Source organism: Pyrus communis, chromosome 5, assembly GCF_041283825.1.
Source record: "Pyrus communis isolate YQ-2024b chromosome 5, ASM4128382v1, whole genome shotgun sequence".
Lineage (NCBI taxonomy): Eukaryota > Viridiplantae > Streptophyta > Magnoliopsida > Rosales > Rosaceae > Pyrus > Pyrus communis.
In genome coordinates this window covers 884,965-909,421 of record NC_142569.1, presented here as the reverse complement: position 1 = coordinate 909,421, position 24,457 = coordinate 884,965, and the positions used below count along the sequence as shown (strand labels likewise).

Here is a 24,457-nt window from a genome sequence, read left to right as displayed (position 1 = left end):
TAAATAGCAACCGACTTTACTACAAGTATTTAAATCTTAATTATCTTATCACATAAGCTATCTTCTGTGAACCCATCAGAACGGGACTAATAATCCAATTGGCCCTTTTTGAATTCTGTCGCAACAATATTTTCTCCTATTTCGTCCTTCTTCTAACCAAACCGACGCATTCTTTCAGAAGCTTTCAACTTTCACACACTCTGCTTACCCACCAAAACAAAAACACCAGAAAGATGATTCAGCTGCTGTTCGTAGTGATTCTATCAGAAATGGTTATGATACTGGCGTTTCTGTTCAAGACCCCCTTCAGGAAGCTGGTGATTTTGGGGCTGGATCAGATCAAGCGCGGCCGCGGCCCCGTCGTGGTGAAGACGGTGGCGGCGACGGTGTTTATGGTGGTGATGACCAACGTTTACAGCATAGTTAAGATCAGGGCGAGCCGGATCGATAAAGCTGCTGTTCTTAGTCCCACCGATCAGGTCCTCATGATCAAGCACCTTCTCGACGCCACTCTCATGGGTAATTTTCAATTTTATGATTTTTTTTTTTTAATTTTTGTTGTGGGTTAATTTCTAGAACTCAATTGCTATCTGGGTAATTCTTGGTTTTTGGTTTTAGACTTCTAGTGACATAGTCTCTGATACTTAGATTTTAGTGTGGAATTCTTGAATGTGCAATTTTTTTTTGTTCTTGTTAATGTTTTGTTGTTTTGTGAGTTGTGATTGAAATATGGTTTCTTTGATTTGGGAACGATATTGGGTGACAAAAGATTGTGACTTTTTACATTCCTATACTCAAATCACTGTTTCATTGATGACACGAACTTGTAAGAGAAAGTAACTTACTAGGTTTTCTGGATCTTAATTAGTTGTTTCTGAGAACCTGTTTTTGAGAACTCAAATTCGAGGCATTATGGTGTTATAGTGACCTGATTCTGAGTTCAGTGGTTTTCAGATTAGTTATATACAGAGTCCGTCAAAAAATTGTGTATGCTCATTGCTCACAAGTAGTTTCATATTCCCCAATACTGCCACATAATCTGGTCGAAATATATCACTTAATTTGAATGCTCTATGTTACGGTTGTTGAGGAACATTTTGTAATTCGAGATGTAATGTTCAGAGCTACTGGTGAATTTTGTGTCTTGTTCACCTTGTTGCCGACTATGGTTAATCTCCTAAATGTGCCTACTGCCTACTTACCACCATACAGCCCTTAGAAGCAAGAAACTGGGATATTTTTTCATTTAATTAAGTTGGAGGCTTAATACTAATTTAATTTGTTAAGGAAAATTATAGGTCCTTCTATCAGGAAATAGTATTGATATTGTAGACAGCAATTTGGTGATATCAGCTGCACTATTGTTCGTATAGGTTGTATCAGCATAGAAGTAATTTGTTTGCTGCTAGAGTCCTGGATTCCTTAGTCTTTCTTAAGTGCATTTTTCGGTTTTCATTAGGTCATCAGTAGTTAGATATATTAAATAAAACCAGTGAAGAAATATGTGCTTTGTTTGTACAGTAGCTAATGTTCATGGAGTTTGAATTATTTTTTGTTCACTCCTTTTTGATCTCCTTCCCATCCTTTTGATGAGGATGAAATGAGAAGCAACCAATCTGATTATGTCCTACATATTCGATTAATTTTCAAGCGGTTTCTCATGCTCCTTCTCCCCTTTTGACAATATGTGTAGTAGCTTGTGTTTGCTGACAATAAAAGATAATCACCTAGTCGGGTTAGCCTTAATAACGCATGTTGTGATTATATTGGTACAATTTCTGTTTACCAGATGTTTATTTCAGCAGGGTGTTTCATGTTTCATGACTTCCTGTTGCTCTCTGATAGTGACAAAATCTTGTTAGTCATCGACTCATTTGTGTCTCCCATTTGCAGGATGCTCCCTATTTCTTGCTCTTATGATAGACAGACTACACCACTACATTAGAGAACTTCGTATACGCAGAAAGAGTATGGAAACCCTTAAGAAACAGAACAGAGGATCTGAGGATGGAAAATCTAGCATTTTGGATCAGATGAAAGTTTCGGAGAATGAGATGGCTACGTTGCGGACTAGACTCAAACAGCTAGAATCAGAAATCGAGACAAAGACGAAGGATGTTCATACTGCAGAGTCCAACGTCCTTGCTCTAAGAAAACAATCGGAAGGGTTTCTTCTCGAGTATGACCGCTTACTTGAAGAAAACCAAAAGTTAAAGAATCAGTTGAAGTCATTGGACTGGAGAGTGTCACGTTTAGGTAGCAAGAAAGATTCATAAGGGATTTTGCCCATATTTTGAGATTTTTAATTTGTTATGAAATTCCATAGAAGTTTTTTTGTGAGTGTTTTGAGATGGGTTTATTTATTACATTTAATTTGTCATATATCTAATTATGGGGAGAGAGAGAGGCTTACCACTTTGTATGGTTGATGTAACTAAAAATTGAGTGTTGAAGTAGAATGGATCAATTATTCCATTTTGTCTTGATAAACTTTGTAGGCCTGTCCAAATCTATCACCGTTGTTGTTTCAAACTTAACCACCTATTATTAGGTGTTAAGTTTTATTACAAAAACACTTAAAAGGCTTCCTGTAAGAAATAACACTTATGTGTTTCTTACAAGAAGCAATAAAGTGGTTTTTTTAAGATTTACTTTTTATTTTACTAAAGATTGGTTCTAAAAAAAGTTCATTAAAAGCATTTTCAAACGGGCTATTTTGTTTTATAATTGATTACGCTCGGAAGTAGACGGGTTTATTGTGTGATTTGAATTGAAGAAGAAAATGTTTGGACTCGTAGCGATTTCCTTTGCCACGGTTGATTTAACCATTACCTTTGTGTTTTGGCTACTAGTACTGATGATGGGCACAAAAAAAAAAAAAAAAAAAAAAAAATGGGGCTTCGGCTAGGGAAAAGAAAAGGAATGAAAAGTCCAATGCACCAGTGTTTTAGCTCCTAGGAAAAAGGGGAAACAAATCAAACCAGTCAAGAGCTGGATTAGTTCTTGACACACATTCCGGATTCTGCTTGGAATTTAAATGAGAACGGAATGAAAAATCGAAAAGAGGAAGTAAAATCCCTTAGGTGTGATTTATTTTTTTGTTATCAATAAAATTACCCTCGTATCATCGAGGTTTCCCAAAAAAAAAGAAAAAATCCCTTACTTCCATGGGATTCCAAACCAACTTACCCAAAATCCTAAGGATCATAACCATACACACACACACACACGCACATGTCTGCACTATTTGTGCAAGGATCATAACCATATACAGGCCCCTTATGTTTATATATATACGCTCTACATGTCTGCACTATTTGTACAGGGAAAGTTAGTAAACCACCAGACCCATCTAACGACCTTAACCCTCTCGTCTTTGTTGAAGATTTCTGGGGATTTCACTCATGGAGCTTTTAACTCTCACTAGCATGTTCGGCTTGAAATTCGCGAAGGGCATGCTCCAGTTTCTCTTCTTCGTGCACTACGTTGCGATGATCCAAACACCTTTCGAGCGCAATGTCAGTTACTACTGCCTGCTCCTCGACTTCATTCTCATCGGTAATCTTCGTTTTGTTTTTCATACGTATAAAGTATATACCATGACATAAAAGGTCCCCCATTAGAAGTCTATTTTAGCTCCGTACCTGATCTGCACAACATATGGAAGTCTTTAAAAGTCGAGTACATAATTTAAATTTTAAGGCTGGATCTATCTAATTTGTTTTTACTATAAATTAACACGTTTGAGTTGTTCATCTACAGGGTTGTTCCTAGTCCTTGATTTTGTCTTGCACCGAGTATGCGAGGATGTCAAAAACTTTCATAGACAAACGAAATTGATGGGGGAACTGCGCAACAGATTTGAAGAAAACAATAATCGCTTGCTTGAGGAGAAAGAAAACCAATTGCAATCGTTGAGCACAAAGCTCGACGAAGTTCAATCCGAGCTCGAGGCCAAAACAATAGATGTTTCTGATCTAAGAAACGCATTGGGGGTTGCAGAAAACAAACGTCTACACAAGTGGTTGGAACCGGAAGATATGTTTGTCGAGTTTGATCGGTTGCTTGGGGAGAAAGATGACCAATTGCGATCGTTGAGAACAAGGGTCAACAACGCAGAGTTGGAGCGCGACATCAAGGCCAACGACACTAATGTTGCACAAGCTCATGTTCTTGTTCTAAACAAGTTGCTCGGACATGTAATTAAGGAGCAGAGCCTTGTCCATTGGGAGAATGAGAGTTTAAAGCAGCAGTTACAGTCGTCGTCAAACGCCAAACTCAAACATGATCAATTGCTTGAAGAAAACAAGATTTTGAAAACAAAGCTCATTAGCCTCAGCCAAGTAGAATCTGAACTCGAGACCACAACCGGAAAACTGAATGATGCAGAAGTCAATTTAAGGAATTTAAGCAACGCATTCGGAGAGCTACTTGATGCGCAAGGTATTGCATTTGAGGCAAACCAAAGTTTACAAAAGGAGCTACAATCTTCGGACACAAAGCTCAAACGGCTACAACATGAGCTTGAGACAAAGACAAGAGAGATTTACGCTGCAAAGGACCGCGCGATCGTGCAAGAGAAACAATCCGAAGAGGCTTTCACTGAGTACGACCGTATGCTTGCGGATAAAGAGGACGACCTGGAATCATTGAAAACAAAACTCGACCAACTACAATTTGAGCTTAATGGTGCAGAAGACGATGCTAATTTTATGAGGAATCTATTTGGACGATTACTTGATGATCAAGATGAGGTACACGAGAAAAATAGAACATTACAGAGTTGCTTGCAGGCATCATTCACTGCACTAAAAAAGCTCGAATACGAAATTGCAACAAAGACGGAGGATCTTCGTGCCGCAAACGACGAAATTGTGGCTGTGAACAAAGATTCGGATTATTTTTTCCAAGAGTATGTTCGATTACTTGACGAGAACAAGATCTTAGAAAGAAGACTGAAGTGGGAGGCTGCCAAGCACTCAGAAGGTGGTAGCGACGATTGATAAGGGAGGGATTGCAGACCAATTGAGATTTTTTTTTTTTTTTTTTTTTTTTTCAGAGCTAGTTTTATTTTTCACATTTTAGTTGCTAATTTCATGGTATGTATTTTTCACATTCTAATTAGCCAATCTACGTTATCAAGTCTTCCCTTTTTCTTTCAGCTTGTGCGCCCGTCTTGTACGTATAATCAGACGGCAAGGCGGGTGCCCAAGCGCAGTCTTCGAATTGTGTCTAAATACAAGAAATCTTATGTACCAAGATGGCCAAGCTCAAAAGGCAATAGACTTGTTTGCTGTATTAAAAAATGGTGAGAAAAGGTAAAACAAGAAGCATGCACAAACAACCATAACTTTTTGTTTACAAAATTAAGATTTGAATAAAATACATAATTGTTACATTTAGAGGCCATCCAAGCCTTTCTCTTACTATGCCTAATGCTAAAGCTAGCTGCATCACAAGCCTCCAAACCCAAACCCAAGAAACTACTAGGATCCGTATTTGTATCCGGATTCGTATTTGTTGGCCTGTCGTAAATACTTTTGGTATACTGTGACGAGATATTTGCCTCATTTGGCGGCGATAAGAGGCACAGCGGCACGCGTTTGGACTGCCCCGCGAGAAGCAGAAAAATGGTGTGTGTTTGCGCTACATCTTGTTTATTAATGTTGTCACTTCTAACTGTGACCCAATTTTCTTCATCCGAAGCCCAATTGGGCATTTCTGGAGACGACGCCGCAATGCCTTCACTCAACTTTCGGATCCTCTCCTTAGCTGAATAATCCGAACCATTGCTCTCACGGGTCGGATCCCAAATCTCGTCCGATTCAAATTCCTCCTCTTCCCACAAACCACGATCCAACACGGTGGTGGGACTTAGTAAATCATTGGGTGCCTCGACCACAAATCCATGCTCCAGAAGCTCACCCGCCGACCACCTCTCCAATGGGTCCCGAATCAAACACTTGGCGACAAAGTCCCTGCCTTGCTGCGAGAGAGAGCTTGGTATCTCCGGTGCATCGCCGGAAAACCCGATTCGGTACAGCGCCGATACCGGGTCGCAAACGTCGGACCACGGCGCCCGCCCGGTGGCCATCTCGATTATTGTGCATCCCAGAGCCCACACGTCGGCCGCTACTCCCTGTTCCTCCCCGCGCGCCACCTCCGGCGCCATGTACAGAGGGGTCCCACCAATCGGCGAATCACAATCGGAATTCACGAGGCGAGCGCAACCCAAGTCGGCGAGCTTCACATTGGCGCCATTTTCCGCGACCAGAATGTTCTGACACTTGACGTCGCAGTGAGCGATTTGATTGGAGTGGAGGTGTTGCAGTCCGAGTAGAATCTGCCTCGCGGAGCACCTGATCGCCGCATCGTCTAGGCACCCGCCTTGCCGTCGGATTGCGTCGGAGATTGTGCCACCAGGCGCGTATTCTAAAAACAAATTGTACAAAACGTCGCCGTTTTCGGTTGAGATGTTGTGGCCTTTGTACTGTACAACATGGGGAGAGCTCAATGTAGACAAAATTGTTCGCTCCTTTTGGAGGAATTGGGATTGTGCGAGCTTGGCTGACTTGACTGCGAAAACCTCTCCGGAGACATATGACTTGGCAATGGAGACTGTGGCGGAGGAGCCGAAGCCGATGGTTCGGCCCCTGGTCCAATCCATTTAAAGACGATAGCGGAAGATTAGACAAGCAGAACTACACAGAAGATAGGAGTTACAAGTTTGGTATATGTTAAAGTTTGTTTTGGTTGGATTGGGATTTGGGAGGTGGAATATATATGAGTGGAGAAGGTGGTGGTGGTGGTGGGTGCGGTGAGTAAAAATGTGAGGAGTAGTCTTGTGGGCGTGGTTTGGCTTTAGCTTGAGGCCTGGTGAGAGAAGCTAATGCCTTTTCAAACACCTTTCTCACTCTTTCGGACCAAAGGGTGGCCGCCGTCTTCTCTAATTCATCTGAGGCCTCCACGTGGCAAAAGGTGGGTGCAAACTGTTTTTGGCCGGCGGTTAGGTAACTTGGCGTTGGGGACGAATGGAATATGGTTAAAGTAAATTCCATGCATTTGGCACGTGCTTACGTAGTCCTTACGCATTGGAGTGCGAATAGAAAATGTATGGGATATTCTTGTTTGGAAGAGAGATTTGAGCGTGGCCGAAACATTTAGTGGTACATCACGTTTCACTATATAAGTGGTCAAGTGGTGAGATACTTGTGTTACAAAATTAACAACTTAGAAAATAAAATTTCTCTCCACTTGTATAATGACACGTGGTGTACCATTCGTGTTCCGGACATAATGAAAATTTCTCTCCTTGTTTTGGTGGGATGTATGAGGCCTAAAGCCTAATAATGTAGAAAATGGATTGACTTGAATAGTCTCTAGTACAAGTCCCACTAAAAATAGTGAACTCATTTTTCTCCCGAGTTGGATGCATAATTTGTGCCCATTTTAGCAACAAGTTTGGCAAGTTTAGGATATGGTTTGGTAAGTGTTGAATACATAAATAAATGGTACAACTTTTTTAATTAAATGATAAAAAAAATGAGTACTTTTCTTGGAGAATTTCTAATACTCAAAGTATGGGCATGATAATTTGGTGGAAACATTTTGAGCTCATGTAGTATGAATGACAGTTGTTATGAAAGAAACCGCTAAATAATGACATGATAATTTGGTTTAGTAACACCTATTCTTCAATGAATTGGAAAATTTGTTGAGCACAAATATTATAAACAACAGTTGCTAGAGCAGTAAGCTAGTGACAAACATTCTAATTCTTGACTTCAAAATCAGGAATTAGGTCCGTAACTAATGGAACTAGTTGATCCAGTTCTCAATTCTTGCTTCTTTTATATATTCTTAAGCTTCCCAATTCTTTTACTTATCTAATTCATAGTTAAATAACACATGAATGGTATTTATTTCTTTAACCCTTAAGTTAAAAAAAAAAAAAAAAAAAAAAAAAAAAAAAAACACACAATAGACCAAGGAAAATGGAATTATGTAGATAAAAGAAAAGGGTATACTTGAGATGTAAAAGGCAATTAAAAGGCTTTTGTTTGCAGTGGGAAAGTGAATGCATATTGTGCAAAGGAGCATAGGAAAGGAGGTGGACAGTTGGGACGACCAATAATTTAGTTGTAAAAGCCGCCAAACCAAAACCCCAACTCATATTTTTACATGCATCCTCTCAGTTTCTTCGTCTCCGCACAAACCAAACCAAACACCGAACGATTTCACCAACCAGTTTGGTCTGGTCAGGCCAGTCCGGTAGAAACTTAGACCATCTCCAACCAAACAAGGGTCAAAGGGTTCGTTTTAGCCCTCTGGTCCTTCCAGATATTAATATTTTAATGAACAGTACATGACTATATTTGCTTTCATCTCCAACAGAGGGTCAAAGGGTCATAGGGCTCGTTTTAGTCCTGTCACAAAAAATCATCTCCAACCGAGAGTTAAAGGGTCATAGGGGCAAACATAATTTATTATTTAAATTTAATGTTGTTTCATATTGTTTAATGTTGTTTCATGTTATTTAATTTAATTTAATGTTGTATAATGGCTTAGGAAGTTATAGAAAAAAAATAGAATTGTTCAAAAAAAATTTGTAAAAAAAAAAAAAAAAAAAAAAAAAAAAGGCCTACCATTCCTGTCGGATATAACAAACATGAATAATAAAAATTCTGGCCAACCCGGGGCTGGCTGGCTGGCTGAGTTGAGCCAGCTGGTTGGCCCTTTGGCCTTTTTTTGTCTAGTGGGGCCCACGAGCCCTTTGGCCTAACCCTCAATTGGAAACGGTTTTCGAACTATTTTCGACCCTCTGATCTTCTGGACCATTCAGTTGGAAATGTTCTTAGAATCCACCTAATAAGTGCGTTGAAAACTTGCACCTGCAGTTGGTTTGCAGCTCACAACGTTGTAACGTAACCTTTGGCCTTTTCTTTGCTTTGCGTGCGCAAAATATGTGGTGTCAATGTGCATGCACGAATATGAATCATGATTGATGAGTGTGTTTGTTCGGTATCGTACCTTATGATTTATATCGCTTCCAAGCAACCCTATCATATTATTATTCACATGTATGCATGTCATCAACTCCTTCTTTCTTTCTTTTCTTTTCTTTGGCCTGCTCCTCCTCCTCTTTTATTTGTCAGCTTTTGGCAAAGCTTTTAGCCCCACCGTTGTGCTTCGTGAATCATGCGTGACAAAACGTTTCCCGAACTTGTGCGGCACACCTACGGTAAAAGATATTATTACTTCTTTAGTTTAGGCTTTTTTTTAGATGGGGTAATGCTAGAGAGATTAAAATTGTAAATAAAATTTTGAAAACTAAAGGACATGAAAGTTGATGATTGGTTTATTACTTAAGTGGCTTATTACGCGTTGATAAATGTGTTTATTCCTATTGGTGATACATCATTTAGTTTACAAATTTTGTCTTCAAATTTTGTCTCCTTAATATTACCCTTTTAGATATGATTAGGTTCGATTTTTCTAGATTACAAACACCTATTAAGTACAAACACTTTTAAATAACACGTCGGTTGATCAAAGTCGGACGCTCCATTCTCTGTTACTTTACAGTTTAATCTCGATTTCCTGTCAACATTATAAAACATTATACCAAAAACATGAGAGGCTTAAAGTGGTGCCACACAAGCTCATTGGGCCAATATATATATATATATATATATATATATCACTCAATGAGCTATGAAATGATGAATGAATTTCATCATGCGAATAACTTGGCCTCAAAGCCAATGGAATGGAACTATATCAAGGATCATACACCAATTCACGTCAACACAGGCTTTTGCGTAACGTCTAAGTTTGTTCTATCCCATCACAACCTAATCTTCATCCCAAGTACAATATGTGGGGGAGAATGTCTTGAGTTCAACTACGGGGCAGCATTCGGTGAGACCTACAAGGTCCCACCAAGAGTAGATTGCTCCTCATAGGCCGCACACAAGTTTCTCCAAATTGGGTCCTCCGCTCTCTTTTATTTTTCAAACAAATCGGTGCCTTCACTCAGCTATCGACCAAAACCAACCTATATGCGTCAGCAATGTAAAGTTTTATCATGGGCAAATTTCGTATTGTTGAAGAAAATATGGAGATTAATACTTCTGCGTAACAGCTGAAGCCCTTAATTTTGAGATATTACTAGAAAACATTGCACAATTTACTACATGCTCTCAAACTTATAACATATGATACCAGATTACAAACAGTTGTATTTACAAACACTAGGTTTACGCCGACGCCAACAGACACCACAACTGATTGCAAGTTTTAACCACTGGATCGCTTTACATACAGAGGTACACATATGAAAAGTAAACAAAGATGAGCATATGCATCAAATAATTTCAAGAAGAAGGGTCGGTCCCAAGGCCGTTCTTTATGCAGCCTCTGCAAATCCGACTCTCATATTGCCATAATCGAACACGGTGTGGTAACGACCCATGAATATATCTCCCAAGATCCTGCATTGCACCGCCGCAAAGTGAGAATCAAAGCAGGTTTTATCGTATATAAAGCACGACAAACGAGTTCAAGTGTTGACTAATGTGATAATACCAGAGAGGTCCGCGGGGACGAGGGATATCCATGCTAGTGAATCCACTTATGCACTGAGCTTGAGCACCCTCGCCGACCTTAAGTATGTACTGCTCAAACCAACGGAGAAATTAGCAGAAGCGCAAAGGTAGCTTGCACTACAACACTTTAGTCATGCAAATTTATTCTTACGAAAATTCGCCTTAAACCACAGGTAAATAGAACCCAAACACTAATTTTCTAGTGTACTAAAAGAGAACATTAGATTCCTCATGGCTGATCTTAAACAAGGGGGAACAAGATAGCATTGCATAGATGGACTTAAAAGATATGCAAGCATAGAGCTAAAGGATAAATTGGGATGTCATCGTACCTCATTTGAAGTGAGCTTAAAAACTTTACCGCCAATGGTGAAGGAAACGGGAGGCATGGAAGAAAGCTTTCCACAGTCGACTGTAGATTGTCCCGATGCGTCTGGCATTTTTTCACAAAGCTGCGGAATTATAACATCGTGGAGTCAGAAAGAGAAGTGATGCGGGTTACAAATATAATCAAGTTTTGTGAATTTTCTGTACCTCATTGACGTAGTTCAAAATACGACCTTGCGTCATATTCTGCTTAAGCTCGTTTTGCATCCAGACGACTGCCATTTCACACGCAGAGCATGAAGCATCATGAAGAATGCCGGAAGATTTGCCGTTGTTCTCATCCACCACGCTCTCAATGCCCATGCTGAACAAGCACAACAGTAAAACAGTAAACTATTACCTAATGAAGGCAAGCCCAAGAACAATAAGAGCAATAAAAGGACATCTTTTTAGCTGACCTTACACTACGAGTTCCGTCAAAGGTGCACACTCCAATTTGAGAACAAACCTTCTTTGGGTGGACCTGTTGGAGAAAGTACGCAAACCAAATGAATTACAATCGTCTCCACTCGTGTGCACAAGAAAAAAAAGTGCAAACTGGAATAACATATATCTTGAATGTACCTCAGCTACGAGTAAATCAAGAATGGTTCGTCCATACTGGTTAACAACCGCCTTGCATTCCTGGCTAACAACACCACTGGCTCCAATGGCTTGATTTATCTTGGTAATTGCAGTCTTTATATATGTGTATAGAGAAATTTATCGATACGGAGATTGTCATTACTAATGCAGCTGTGCAAAACTATGCAAAAACAAACAGACGCAACGCAAACAGAAGCTGGAAGAACATAACGAGCACAAGTACTTGATTCAATCTATATACACGAAAAAAGGTCAGTAACATGTTCATATTTCTCCCTTTCTGCTTCAATCAGAACATGCATCATGCGAAGTTAAAAAGTGAACCTGACCTAGCTAATCCAACAAGCGAGATAAAATTATATACACAAAACATGCACCCATCAAAGGATTAATCAATACAAAAACAAAGTAACAACTAAAATTTGGATTACATACCGATGGACCTGTCAAAAGGGAAGTTCCAGAGTCTGCAATTGCGAAACAGCCACCAGCACAATATCCTGAACAGCAGAATAGTTAAGTCAGAACAACGGGGGCAATATATACGATATTCGTATCGTTGTCCCCATCCTATGAAAAATACATACGGAGGGGTGGGCGCTTTACTCTATTTCTATGTCATTTTATTGAACTACAATGCTTTAGGCATCAAGAGGGTACATACCAGTTGGTTTACCACCAATAAGAACATCACCCATGTTGAACTGCCAAGGAGAGATGCAAGTAAGAAAAGAGGAAAAACAGAAAGGTAAAATATTAGAAAGGCAAAAATGAAAAGAAGGCATCAGACACTCTCACACTGGACGTAATTGTTTCACTACCAACCTGCCAATAGCCTTTCCTCGTTACCGGAACATATGTGTGCTTGCCCTTGAAGTGTTTCGGATCAACTCCGCCAAACACAATTTCACCACCTGCTTCATCTTGTGCGTTGCGATTGAGCCAAAAGGAAAACACCGGTTCCTTGATAAGACCTCGCTCAACCATGTTGTACCTGAAAGATATTCATGTGTTCCATATCAACCAATGAATGCTGAAATTATTCATTTAATGATTTCTGCAAAAAAAAAAAAAAAAAAAAAATTGATCGGTGGAGATCAACGATGCATATGCGTATTATACCACACTGGGACAGAACCTCCAACCGAAATCTCTTGAAACCCAAGTCCCAATAAGCCATCAAACTTGGCGGCCAAGAATGTGACACCGGGTTCACTGGTTGCTTCGATGAAATCCTGATGATGTAGATGTACCACCAATAACAAGTACAGTTAGACCGAAACACTAGACTGGGAGACGGAAAAGGAGGGGAGCTCAGAAATATGATTACCTGGTTTTTAACAACGATGTCCCCGACTTTAACATTGTCATTGCTAAAGAAGCCTGAAATAGCTCCGCTACCATACTGGATTGAAGCAGAAGTCCCTGCAAGCAGTAGACAAATATTACACCATACAGCCAACACAACCAAATTGCAGCATTCACACGATTCAGAAACAATTACTGCAAAGCGTGGAAAACAAACCGTTGTTCTTGTATGTTCTCGATTGGCCCGAGTCGTACTTGGCATGGAAGAAGCATGCAAGCTGCATCCAAATGCAACAAAACCATGATCATGTTGTCTCAGGCCAAGCTTTCTAAACATCCAAAAAGTTTCAATTTTTCAAATTACAGCAAAGTGTAAATGTTCAAGCTCACCGAGAAATAACACTTGGACGATGGAACCCACAAGTTCGAGCTTCCAGTGTCAAAAATGACAGTGAAGGGTTGAGGGGGAGTGCCAATGGCAATCTCGCCATAGTACTGAGCATCCAAGTAGTTCTTTAACGAAACAATGTCGACATCCCCAGACGCGGGTTCTCCGAGATTCGAAGGGAGACGATACTTCCTCAATCCGTTCTTGGATTCGAGCTGCGCAGCAACCCGGTCGTTAGAATCCAGTTTCACCTTTTTCAGTGCAATCCTGGACAACCCATCATTGGGTGCAGAGGATACAAGAGAAAACAACAGGCTTGTATGGAACAGAAGTGCTTTGAAGCTGGTTCCCATGTTGGCTATAGCTCCAAAACGCAGAATCACAGAACCAAATTAAATCTTACTTTCAAACATATACAATTAAGAAATTAAAATTAGAAAAAACTCAGCGATTAAATTGTTTGCAGGAGGAAGAGAGAGCCAATGGAAAGTTGGTGTGAAGAAACTCGAAGGAACAGAGTGGCTTTAAAAACAGAGAAAAACAGAGGACCTTCTTCTGCCCGGTCACTCTTTGCGTTTACTGTGGGGCCCAGCTCAGCCCTTACCTATGTTCCGTATGGAAAAGGTTCTCTTCACCTATCCTCGTGACCAACAAATTTGAATTCTTAAAATTTGATTAAAAGATTAAAAAAAATAACTCCATTAAAAATTAGAATAATTTTAGTCGTTTGATCAAATTTCAATGGTCCGAATTTATTGACTAGGAGGTTCAAGTGAAAGGGATCCTTGAAAGGATCCCTTTCAATTCCGTATGGTATCTAAAAAGGTAGGCCCCTACTGATTCTTTTGATGTGAGCCGTCCGATCTTTGGGATTTAAACGGTCGATACTGTGTGGAGGCACGATGGTCTCGTTCGAGGAGGGAATTTTACAAAAATGGACGGTGATTATGGAGTTAAGAGAAAGATCAGACGGCGTGGATGACGTGGGTAGATGACGACGGGTTTAGATAGTGCAAGTTGAACGACGCGGGAATGTAGAATTGGAGGTTGCAACTGAACGCTCACGTGTAACATAAACCTCCTGGTTGCCTTACCATGCGACGCCTCCGTATTTGGAGAAAGATTTTTAGTGTTCTCAGAGCACAAATGCTTACGTTATATGTTATTGTACAAGGAAATAAATAATTAAGATAGAAATTTTCATCCTATTTTATAATAATATATGACGTATTGTCCAGTATTCTAAACATTAAAATCTTTCGTATTTGGGGCCCACCATGAGCTTGGAGTGTAGTTTGCACATGAATTTTGTGTGACGATGTTCACGTTTTCCTCACACTAAATGAACTGAAATTTTACAATCAAATGCAGTTATGCACGTTTTGTTTGGATATGGAAACGAGTTGTGGATATACAACTGATAATACATGGATATCATTGTAACTAATAAAAAGTACCGAAGTATGATATCATGGATAGAACTCTAGTTTGATAATAAGAAACGACATATTTCTAATACATCCCAATGAGTTTCGGCTATTGTTTATTATTACAACATACAATTGATAATATGTCGATATCAATGCACCCAGTACAATGATATCCATTATGAATATAGTTATGGTGGTTGGGAGGGGATCAGAGGAATCAGATTATTAATTAGGGAATATTTTTGCTCACACCCTCAAGTGATCGTGATGGTGATGCTGTCACTATTCTATCTACCATTGTTAAATTAATTTAAATTTCGAGACGTGTGTACTCAAAATACACGAATTAATTAGGATGATTCCTGCAAGCAAAGAGAATAGTCCTCTTAAAGGCAAAATAAATGATGCAAAGACAGCCTAGCCATTAGGCCATAGGTATTGCTGAGTGCAGGAAAGAGAATAGTCCTCTCTAAGGCAAGCAAACATTGTGCCTATCACTCTCACAATATGCAAAGCTTAAAGTGGAAAGTTGGAAATTAAAAGAAGATTGCTTGGAGGTCAAGTTTAATGAAGAACCGTCATATGTCCTTTTTCGGATCCAATGAACCCTATTTTTCTTGAAGCCCATTACTTGGTTGGACTCAACAAGCTTAGGCCCTACACATCATTCGGAAATAGAATGGGAACCAATCCACACAATTCAATGGACATGGTTCACAATAGGTTACAATTATTCATGTCCAAAAGAAAACTTGAATTGTTTTATTTAAAAGCATCAGTTATGTGCTTATTTCATGAAGCATTTTAAGTACTTTTACAAGATTTACTTGCATTTTAATTAAAGATTGATTTTAAAAATATTTTCACCGAAAACGTTTCCATGTCCTTTTAAAAGCACTTACAAACTAACTCTAGAGCTTATTAATTTTCTTACAAATACAATTAACAAATAACAATGTGCATGCAACATTTTCTACCCCTTGCTTCAATCGAGTATGGAATTAGAGCTAGAACAGGGAATTTGGTCTCTAACCTTCGCAGCAGAGGAAACAAAATTCTTCGAATAGGCAACTTTCTGTGCATAGGATTTCTTTTTATTTTATATAGCAGATGTTAAAATTTGCAGTTCATTCTTTATTCCTACAAGGCTGCCTAAAGTAACTAATTAATTTGCAAAATGTTTTACTTCCATCATTATTTAAAATGTGTGGAAAAAATAATCTATAATATATAAAGCTAGAGCCCCACTTTAGAGTCACGGCTTCAACAAAAAATATCAACCAAAAAAATCCAAAAGTAGTCCAATATAATATATCAAATAATACAGGGGTAATTTGGTAATTTAGTCATCATAAAATATAATATAAATATAAGTGGGAAGAGAGAAAAGAATAAAAAAAAGGAAGGATGGGTGAAAGTTGATGGTGCCCACGTGAAGGGGAAAAAAAATATAATAAAAATTAAGGAAAATCATGAATATTGTGTTCAAAACATCTTAAGAAGTGTGTAATGATGGTTATAAAAAAAAGTTTTTCGCACGCGGATAATAATGTGATTAAATAAGTTGTCAAATGATTGTTTTTTTTTTTTTTAACAAACAATATTATCTACACTAAGGGGAAGGTGGGCTGAGCATTACAATGGATTAGCAATAACGTGATTCAATCAGTTATTTATTAAATATTATTTTCTTTATAAAAAAAGGTTTTTCGAACGCGGATAATAATGTGATTAAATTAATTGTCAAATGATTGTGTTTTTTTTTTAAAAACAAACGATATAATCTACACTAAAGGGAATGAGTGGGCTTATCCTCACAATGATCTAGCAATAATGTGTTTCAATTAATTGTTTATAAAATATTATTTTCTCTATTCTTAATGTAAATTATATAGAAACCGATTTTATTATGTGAATTCAACTGCTTTAATTAGTTTATGAGAGATTTTTTCTAGTATGATTTAAAATTATTCATTTACGTAATTCAAAAAATATTTTTTACACACGCGTGACCACGTATATAAAGGTTAGTAAAAATATTAAGTGTGAAACCAAAGGTTCAAGGACCCCAAAGTATGAGTCAGCACGTACCTTTCGATGGAAATAGATATGGATATGTAAAATATTCAAAAAAGTTATTTTCTTCAAATTATTAACGTTTTTTTACTAAGATTATCTTCGATGAATTCCAGAAATGGGTGCTGTACGTGGTTAATTTCAAAACCCTAATCAATCAATCAGTCGTACAGATCAAAACTGCACGTTCGCATGTCAATATCCATAAAATAAAAATCAATATTTCTCAGATATCCTTTTTTGATATGATAACTCTCAATGAATTACAACCACCACATATAAGTAGGCTTGACAAACATGTTATATTGTTGATGTGGCAAATTCGTTTCTTTAATGAGTTCTTATATGGTGATCTATGGTGACTAAATTCATTAACAGTTAGTATCGTTTTATGTCGAGTTAAATATTTATTCAAGAGATGACCATGCTTAAATTTTAGATTTGAAAAACGATATTTTATTAGATTCTTAATAGGTGATCAGATAACATTAATAAGTTATTAACAGTTAATTCGGTAACAATTTGATTTATTAACAAATTACTCAAAATCTATTATTTTCGTATCATTTCGTGTTGAATTAACGAATCATGAGAAAATTTACCAGATCAACCTATAAGTGTGATAATAACATCGAGCTATCTTTCAATAATATGAGCCAAGGTGTTTTTGGCCACGTGCATCCACGTGAGGATCATAAAAGACATGCACACACCTATCCACCACCATGAACATGGCAATGAAGACGAAGGCCATGGATCCAGAGAGTCCATGTAGAGTAGAAGATCCTTCGTACGGTGGATGAGGTACGGTTGCCGCCCACAATGCTCCACGTAATTTTATAAATAACCAAATTAGAAATTCACATGATTGATTGGTATCTGGATTCAAAATTCAATGGCAGTGACGTGATGTCAAACAAAGTGTACAAAAAGTCAACAACGTACCCAATTGGAAATTAGCAGCCCACAATCCACGAAACCTACTCAGCACTTCAAAGTTGTCTTCTTCTTTTTTCTTTATACTTTTGTATGAATTTGACCTCATTTTTTCGCTAAATTATTCAAACACACACGTAGTTGCCTGGAAGTCTCTTCAAGGTCCATGGTTTTTTATTTTACGTGTCAAATAAAGATGGCGGATTTCGTTGACTGCAACCACACCCTCACACGTACAAGAATTTTCCACGTTCTTCCTCTCTCTCTCTCTCTCTCTCTCTCTCTCTCTCTCATCTTCTTCGAGTTTTTTTCTTAGGGTTTCCCCCGCCTAACGCCGTCTAGCCCCACCTAGACGTTAGACGACTGATCATTGCTTCAACTAATGCCTAAACGTTTGAAAATTAAGAAATGGTGCCTAAACCTGATGAGGCACCTGTCTAACCCTCCCAGACCCGTCTAGGCACCCGCTTAGGTTGCGACTCACTTAGACAGAAAATAGATAACTTTTATTTTGTATTTTATTTTTTTTCAATAAATTGTAAGATATTTGCTGAATAGTTAGATGAACACACATTATATGTTTGTTCCTCATGTTTTCATTATGTTTCAATACTTCATGATATATATGTCTATCTATTTTGTAGTTTATGATGAAATTATATATATTTTAAGTATGAACAAACACTTATTTATACAAAATATAATAAATTTACTTAAATCCGCCTAGGCGCTAGGCCTCAGCCCACCACCCGACTAGTGATTAGTGTCTTTTAGAACTTTGTTGTAAACAACAATTTCTTCTGTCTTTGCCATGGTCAATGGTGTCTTAATTGAACATAATCATCATGGATTAGATTAGGAGTAAATTAACTAAATAATATATAGAAGATGAAACATGTAGCAGTGCATGTACTTCTCATTGATTGGAATAGTAAATACATAATCTAAGCTAAATCTTTTTCCTTGTTCTGTGTATTTACTGAGAAATTTGAATCAAATTATTTAAAATAAAACCTGGAAGAAAAAGAAAGAAAGAATGAAGTTGGGATCCATCTACCAATTCTAAACCCTCCCCAAAAAACAACAAAAGGTATCGACATGTTACCAACATTTTCTAAACCCAAAGGACAAAATTAACAAAAAAAAAAAAAGACGCCCACATTTCTAGTTAATTTCCCGGGAAGCTGCTAATGTTCTTGTTGTTGTTGGCTCCGCTGCTGTTGTTGGACGTGGTAGAGGCGCTGTTGTTGTTGCTCGGATGAGCTCCTCCACCAATGATGGAGGTGATAGCGGCCGCGAGAGCAGCAGTAAAGCTCGGATCAGCCGCGATGGCACTCACTGTGTCAGCAAACGAGGAAGACTGAGTTTGCTGCATTTGTTGTTGTTGTTGAGAACTAGTAGACCCCATTAAATCCTGGGACAATTGAAGTCCTGAAAACTTAGACTGGTTGTAGAGGGCCTGCCCAAAACCTTGAGGCAGTTGTTGTGAAGCTGCCCCAAAACTCTGGGGTTGCCCTGGGAAATTAGGGACTTGAAATGGGGTGTTTGGTCTTTGGAATTGTAATGGAGATGTGGTGAGGTCCAATGTGACAGTTGGGAATGGAGCTGAGGCTGAAATTGTGGCAACACTCGATGAGCAAGGAAGAATTGCTCTGGCTAGCAAATTATTAGGGTTCATATTCATCCCGTCCGCGCTTGCCATGGACCCCGAAAGCAACATGCTGGCGGCTGCTGTGGTGGTGGATGCCATGGCCATTGCAGCGGGTGGCAGTGGGTGGTTGTGGTTGCCTTCATATGTTGTGATCAGTATGGTTCTGTCCTCAGCACAACGTTGTACCTATCAAAATAGTAACACAAACATATTAGTACTTTCATAAGTGATTTTATCGACATGTTTTTAGCACTACTAAAAACGATATAGAACGAACGTATTTCTGCACATGTATACGTACTTGTTTGCGAACAGGACAGCCTACAGCCATTGTGCACCTATAATATGCACGAGGACATGGGTTTCCCTTTGCCATCTTCTGTCCATACTTTCTCCATTGACATCCATCAGTAATCTGTAATTAATCAAAATTTATTGTTTCATGAAACTACTTCGTTCATTATTTATTTAAATCAGCATGATCGCAAGAGGACTATTTTGAAGTGTTACTAATTAAATTGAATTCAATTAGATTAATTTACCATAGGGGCTTCTGATCTGGCTCGGACGGAGACGCGGGCTTTCCTCATGGTTGCCTCGGTTGATTGATCAATTGGCTTAGGAGCCGCAGAATTGTTGAGCTTGGGGACCTTGTTGGGCACCCATCCTTGTGATTCAGATTCAGGACTCTCATCCCCGCCAACTCTTTTCCCGTCACGGAAATTATTGGAGTTTGGCGGATCCAACGGACCAATCTGATCGTTTTTCACAACTTCATCGATGTTTTGAGGTGGTGAAGCTGATCGGGTTCTTGCTTCCGATGAACAATTGGAAACTTGGTCATCATTCGTCTCGGCTGTGGCTCTCGGACCCAAATTCAGAAATTGTCTTGGCACCAACCCTTGCTTCTTTTCTTGATCAGACTTTGCTTCAGCATTCTGATAAATAATTATACCAAAAAAGAGTCAATATATTTCAAAATTCTGGAGACGTGAGTTAGATTAGTTGGCTAGGCAATTTGTCTTTCTGTAAATTAGGGTAATTTAAAATATCGTCATCTCAAAAAGATGATTATGATGATTACGGAAATGAATGAATTACCTGATCACGGTCTAATTGTGAAATCTGATCAGCTGGAGCAGCAGTAGTGTGATTTTGTTGTTGTACAACTGCAGCAAGATGCATCTGCAATGCACTGTAGTTGTTGGTCACTTGACCAAGCATTTCTTTCAGCCTCTGGTTTTCAGCATTCATACGTTGCACCTCCACTTGCAACTGTGCCAGCTGATCATCATAATCAACCCCAACCAAAGAATAAAACATTAGTCTAAAAATAGAAATTTCAACTTTAATCTAAAAATAGGAAATTCAGATAATTAATTTTCCTCAGAGAAAAAATAGTAATATTTTAAGTCAATCACGTATATGTTATATTTTTTTAGATGATAATTCAAAAGTCTTACCTCATGATTCTTTGCTGTTTTGTTAACCCCATGATCAGAAGAAATCCCATCGTCAACCATCGACTGATCACTTCGGGTGTTCGCAGTAACAAGCTGCAATCCAGTCTACATATTTTTTACATCCAAAACAGAAAGATAAGTACCACTAAAAATAAATCGCCAAAAAATCAAGATAAATAATAAATAAAAGGGGTAATGCTTACATTAACATCCAAACCAGTCCAATTCTCCTTCTTGACACTGACTGCACCATTGGATTTCGAATCCTGATGATGATCATCGGTACTATTGGTATTGAGCTTGTTCTTACGATCGGAAAAGAAGTCCACCTCATCCACAACCATCCGGTTGTTGTCACTGGACGGCTGTGATGCATCCTGCTCTTCCCGGCGGCCAAGTTTGACGGGGAATTCCATTCCCGGGAACATCCTTTCCCCACCAAAAAAACTGCTTCTCTTGTTGTTGTGGTGGTCGAGCTTAACCGCGGCGGTCGGCGGCTTGTTGAGGAGGTAGCCGAAGGAGTCAGAATCAAGAGTGAGCCCCCATCCTTTGTCCATATAAGTTAATTAATCTTTTGACGACACGAACAAGTGGTAATTAAGAGAGAAACGAAGGGGAGATTAAGAAGATGAAGGAGGAGGGTTTTAAGAGAGAGAGAGAGAGAGAGAGAGAGAGAGAGATAATTAAGAGAGAGAGATGAAGGGGAGATTAAGAAGATGAAGGAGGAGGGTTTTAAGAGGGAGAGAGAGGGAGAGAGGGAGAGAGAGAGAGAGAGAGGGCTATGTGGGTGGTGAAGTCTTTGAAGTCTTTTACCGGTGCAACGTGATCGCCTATTAAAAGGGCATGGACGTGGACCAAACTTAAAAACAACTAGATTTGATTGGATTTGTGAGAAATTCATGGGATTATTCATTTATTTTCATTACTTTAGCTTTCATCACTTGCGTCAGATGGTGCGTCAGTCTGCCATCTGTCAACGCTAGGCCACCCCGTTTTAAATTTTAGACCCGTCCCAAATAAACGAAGAGTCATAACTCCCAGTGTTAGACGGTGAAGATTACTACGACAACCAAATTGTCACGTACTGTTAAACTTTTTTGAACACATTCAAACTCGTATAATTCACAAGTTACTGATTTATGTGGTTGAATGATAACAAAAAGCATAAATAAAGTCTATCATTTTTAGTCGGTTCTCTGTATCGATATACACAATTAATTGGACAAAAGTGTTTCTTATAGATAAATTATTCAATATAATCAAAGAATTTTTTATATAATCAAAGAATTTTTTATCTGAACACATTAATTAATAATATCACGTAATATCGTAACGAACATACTAAAAGATTGCTATATGTGGACGTGTGTAGAAAGAAATTGCAAAAGGGTGTTCTAATCGTCAAGAAAGACTTTGACTCGTTCCCCTATATCAAAAGAGAAAGTGAAGACACAACTAAAGAAAGAGAAAAAGGAAATGAACCGCACCGCCCCGAACCGTGCGGCGCGTTCCACGTGAGGAAATAAGAAAAAAACGCCAAAAGTGGGCCCAACTGGGCCCGAACCAAGTCAATGATTTTGACGGCCCGCCCCTCTCTCTTTCTTGCTGTGACAGATGACCGGGTGAAACAGTGGCCTAGTCTCCCCTGACCCCACCTACCATGACATTACTCCCCACGTTTCAGATCTGTCCGGGAACTATGTTGACTGCTTACCTGTGGGACCGAGTCACTTGCTTATACATTTTTGGTTTTTCCTTCAATTATTATCGACTGTAATTACGACTCCATTAATTTATTAATTAAGTTAAATAAATTGTTAATTTCCCATTGGTTGTCTGATCATTCCATCTACTTTGTCTTCCTCCCTTCGATTCTTCTCTGGATCCTGTAAATAACACCTGAAGTTTGAATTATAAAACGCATAGTTTTAATCGGTAGTACCTGACCTCTTATTCAAAATCCACACATTTAATTTCAATGAAAGCTTTGATAAACTAATGGATTGATCTCAACATATGATTACTACTAAAATTATCAAGTGATTAAATAAAGATTGAAGATTAGTACTTAATCCATGTGATTATCTCACTTAAACCAAAGCTTATTAACAATCATAAACGTCTTCTTTTGTACAAGCCAAGTACTTTTATTATAATAAGCTGTTACCTGTAAAATCTTGTAAAAAATACGATCAGGAAAGCTACGATTCATTGATATTAATATATAATTATATATTTCTTTTCAAATCAAAGAAAAAAAAGATAAAACAAAATCCATCCCTATAAGTACGATTGGTTATTACTAATTTCGTCTACCTAATCCCTTTACTTTGTGATTGGTGTACCAATTTTCAAATTCTTGTGACGTTCTTGATCTGTTGTTTTAGTTCTAGTAAATGCTTCTTTTGAAAAAATGACAAAAAATGACTGCATCGATCGTGTACCCAACAAAGAAAAACCAACGCTCGACCAGCTTCCTTTCGTTTACCTTGACTTATGATCAATTGAGTTTACTTTTGAAAAAGAAATTTCAACATCCGAACATTTGAACCTCCTTTAAGCTTTTAACGTGCAAAAAAGTATTAGTCTTCGGCCAAAAAAAGGATTCTTGGCACATTTGATCATCTAAAGACTTTCCATGCACTTTCACTATTACCATGCATTAATTGATATTTCCATGTGGAAACATGACTACACTTTATTTATTAAAATTGTTTATCAGCTGTAACATTTTTTTCGGTTCAGTTGCAAACGCAAATTATGATAGTCGGTTAGAATAATATATTCAATAAGTTGCACCAAATCTATAAATAAAGTAGATAAGGAAGGGTGGACAGTAGGTACCACGAGTTCTCTGTTCTAACAAATCTCCGCGAAGAAATAGCAGAACCTAGTTTATTTTATACCAGACTGTTGAAGATAATTTCAAGAAATAAGCTGAGGAATATTGTAAATTGATTGACAGTAGTTTCCTTCCTTTTATGTATGTATAGCGGACATAATTATAGGAGATAGTCTAGGATCCCTATCCTATATAAAGATGTAATACTAGCATTGAGTTGATATAGAGATTTTATTTTTCACCAAATATTCTTCCTATATGGTACTAGGGCAAACGATCTTGGTAACCTAAAGAAACCCTAGCCGTTACCATGGGAGACGACAATGAAAACTCAAGGAAGCCAACTCAGTTGAGCATGGCATCAAAATTTGACAATCCCAATCACCCACTATATCTTCATCATTCAGATCAGCCTGGGTTGGTACTTGTATCACAACTCCTGACCGAGGATAATTATAACACATGGAGTCACTCCATGACTATGCCCCTGACAGTCAAAAACAAATATGGTTTTGTTGATGGGTCGATCAAGAAACCAAGTGAAGAAGACGTTGATGAATTGCAGCAATGGAGACACTGCAACAGCCTGGTCAAAACTTGGTTATTGAGTTCGATCTCCAAGGAGATTGCAGCTAGCGTGTTCTTCTGTGATGGAGCACAAGCAGTTTGGAATGAGTTGCGAGAACGTTTTTCTCAGGTAAACAGTGTTTAACTTTTCTAAATTGAAAATGAAATTCATGATTGTGTTCAAGGCACCATGTCTGTTGGGTCTTATTTTACCAAA

The 24,457-nt window shown here is 38.4% G+C and overlaps 4 protein-coding genes across 4 annotated transcripts; 1 reads left to right on the top strand and 3 right to left on the bottom strand.

Annotated features, from left to right (window-relative positions):
- The first annotated feature begins 95 nt into the window (after positions 1 to 95).
- Positions 96 to 2,490, top strand: LOC137726889 (uncharacterized). Its single transcript, XM_068465840.2, has 2 exons — positions 96 to 519; positions 1,894 to 2,490. The coding sequence occupies exons 1-2, from the start codon at positions 234 to 236 to the stop codon at positions 2,274 to 2,276; spliced, it is 669 nt and encodes a 222-aa protein (XP_068321941.2). The 5' UTR covers positions 96 to 233; the 3' UTR covers positions 2,277 to 2,490.
- A 2,743-nt stretch (positions 2,491 to 5,233) lies between these two features.
- Positions 5,234 to 7,247, bottom strand: LOC137727111 (mitogen-activated protein kinase kinase kinase 18). The gene has a single exon (XM_068466048.2). The coding sequence runs from the start codon at positions 6,665 to 6,667 to the stop codon at positions 5,249 to 5,251; it is 1,419 nt and encodes a 472-aa protein (XP_068322149.2). The 5' UTR covers positions 6,668 to 7,247; the 3' UTR covers positions 5,234 to 5,248.
- Positions 7,248 to 10,118: 2,871 nt separating this feature from the next.
- On the bottom strand, positions 10,119 to 13,892 carry LOC137726368 (aspartic proteinase). Its single transcript, XM_068465288.2, has 13 exons — positions 13,278 to 13,892; positions 13,105 to 13,165; positions 12,910 to 13,004; positions 12,702 to 12,814; positions 12,405 to 12,573; positions 12,244 to 12,283; positions 12,015 to 12,079; positions 11,559 to 11,672; positions 11,393 to 11,457; positions 11,142 to 11,298; positions 10,940 to 11,059; positions 10,588 to 10,676; positions 10,119 to 10,493 (listed from the first exon to the last, which is right to left on the bottom strand). Exons 1-13 carry the CDS (start codon positions 13,626 to 13,628, stop codon positions 10,409 to 10,411), a joined length of 1,524 nt encoding a protein of 507 aa, XP_068321389.2. The 5' UTR covers positions 13,629 to 13,892; the 3' UTR covers positions 10,119 to 10,408.
- A 4,723-nt stretch (positions 13,893 to 18,615) lies between these two features.
- Positions 18,616 to 21,713, bottom strand: LOC137726626 (putative WRKY transcription factor 31). Its single transcript, XM_088693567.1, has 6 exons — positions 21,035 to 21,713; positions 20,832 to 20,936; positions 20,470 to 20,652; positions 19,911 to 20,306; positions 19,670 to 19,783; positions 18,616 to 19,554 (listed from the first exon to the last, which is right to left on the bottom strand). Exons 1-6 carry the CDS (start codon positions 21,386 to 21,388, stop codon positions 18,886 to 18,888), a joined length of 1,821 nt encoding a protein of 606 aa, XP_088549693.1. The 5' UTR covers positions 21,389 to 21,713; the 3' UTR covers positions 18,616 to 18,885.
- Positions 21,714 to 24,457: the final 2,744 nt, after the last annotated feature.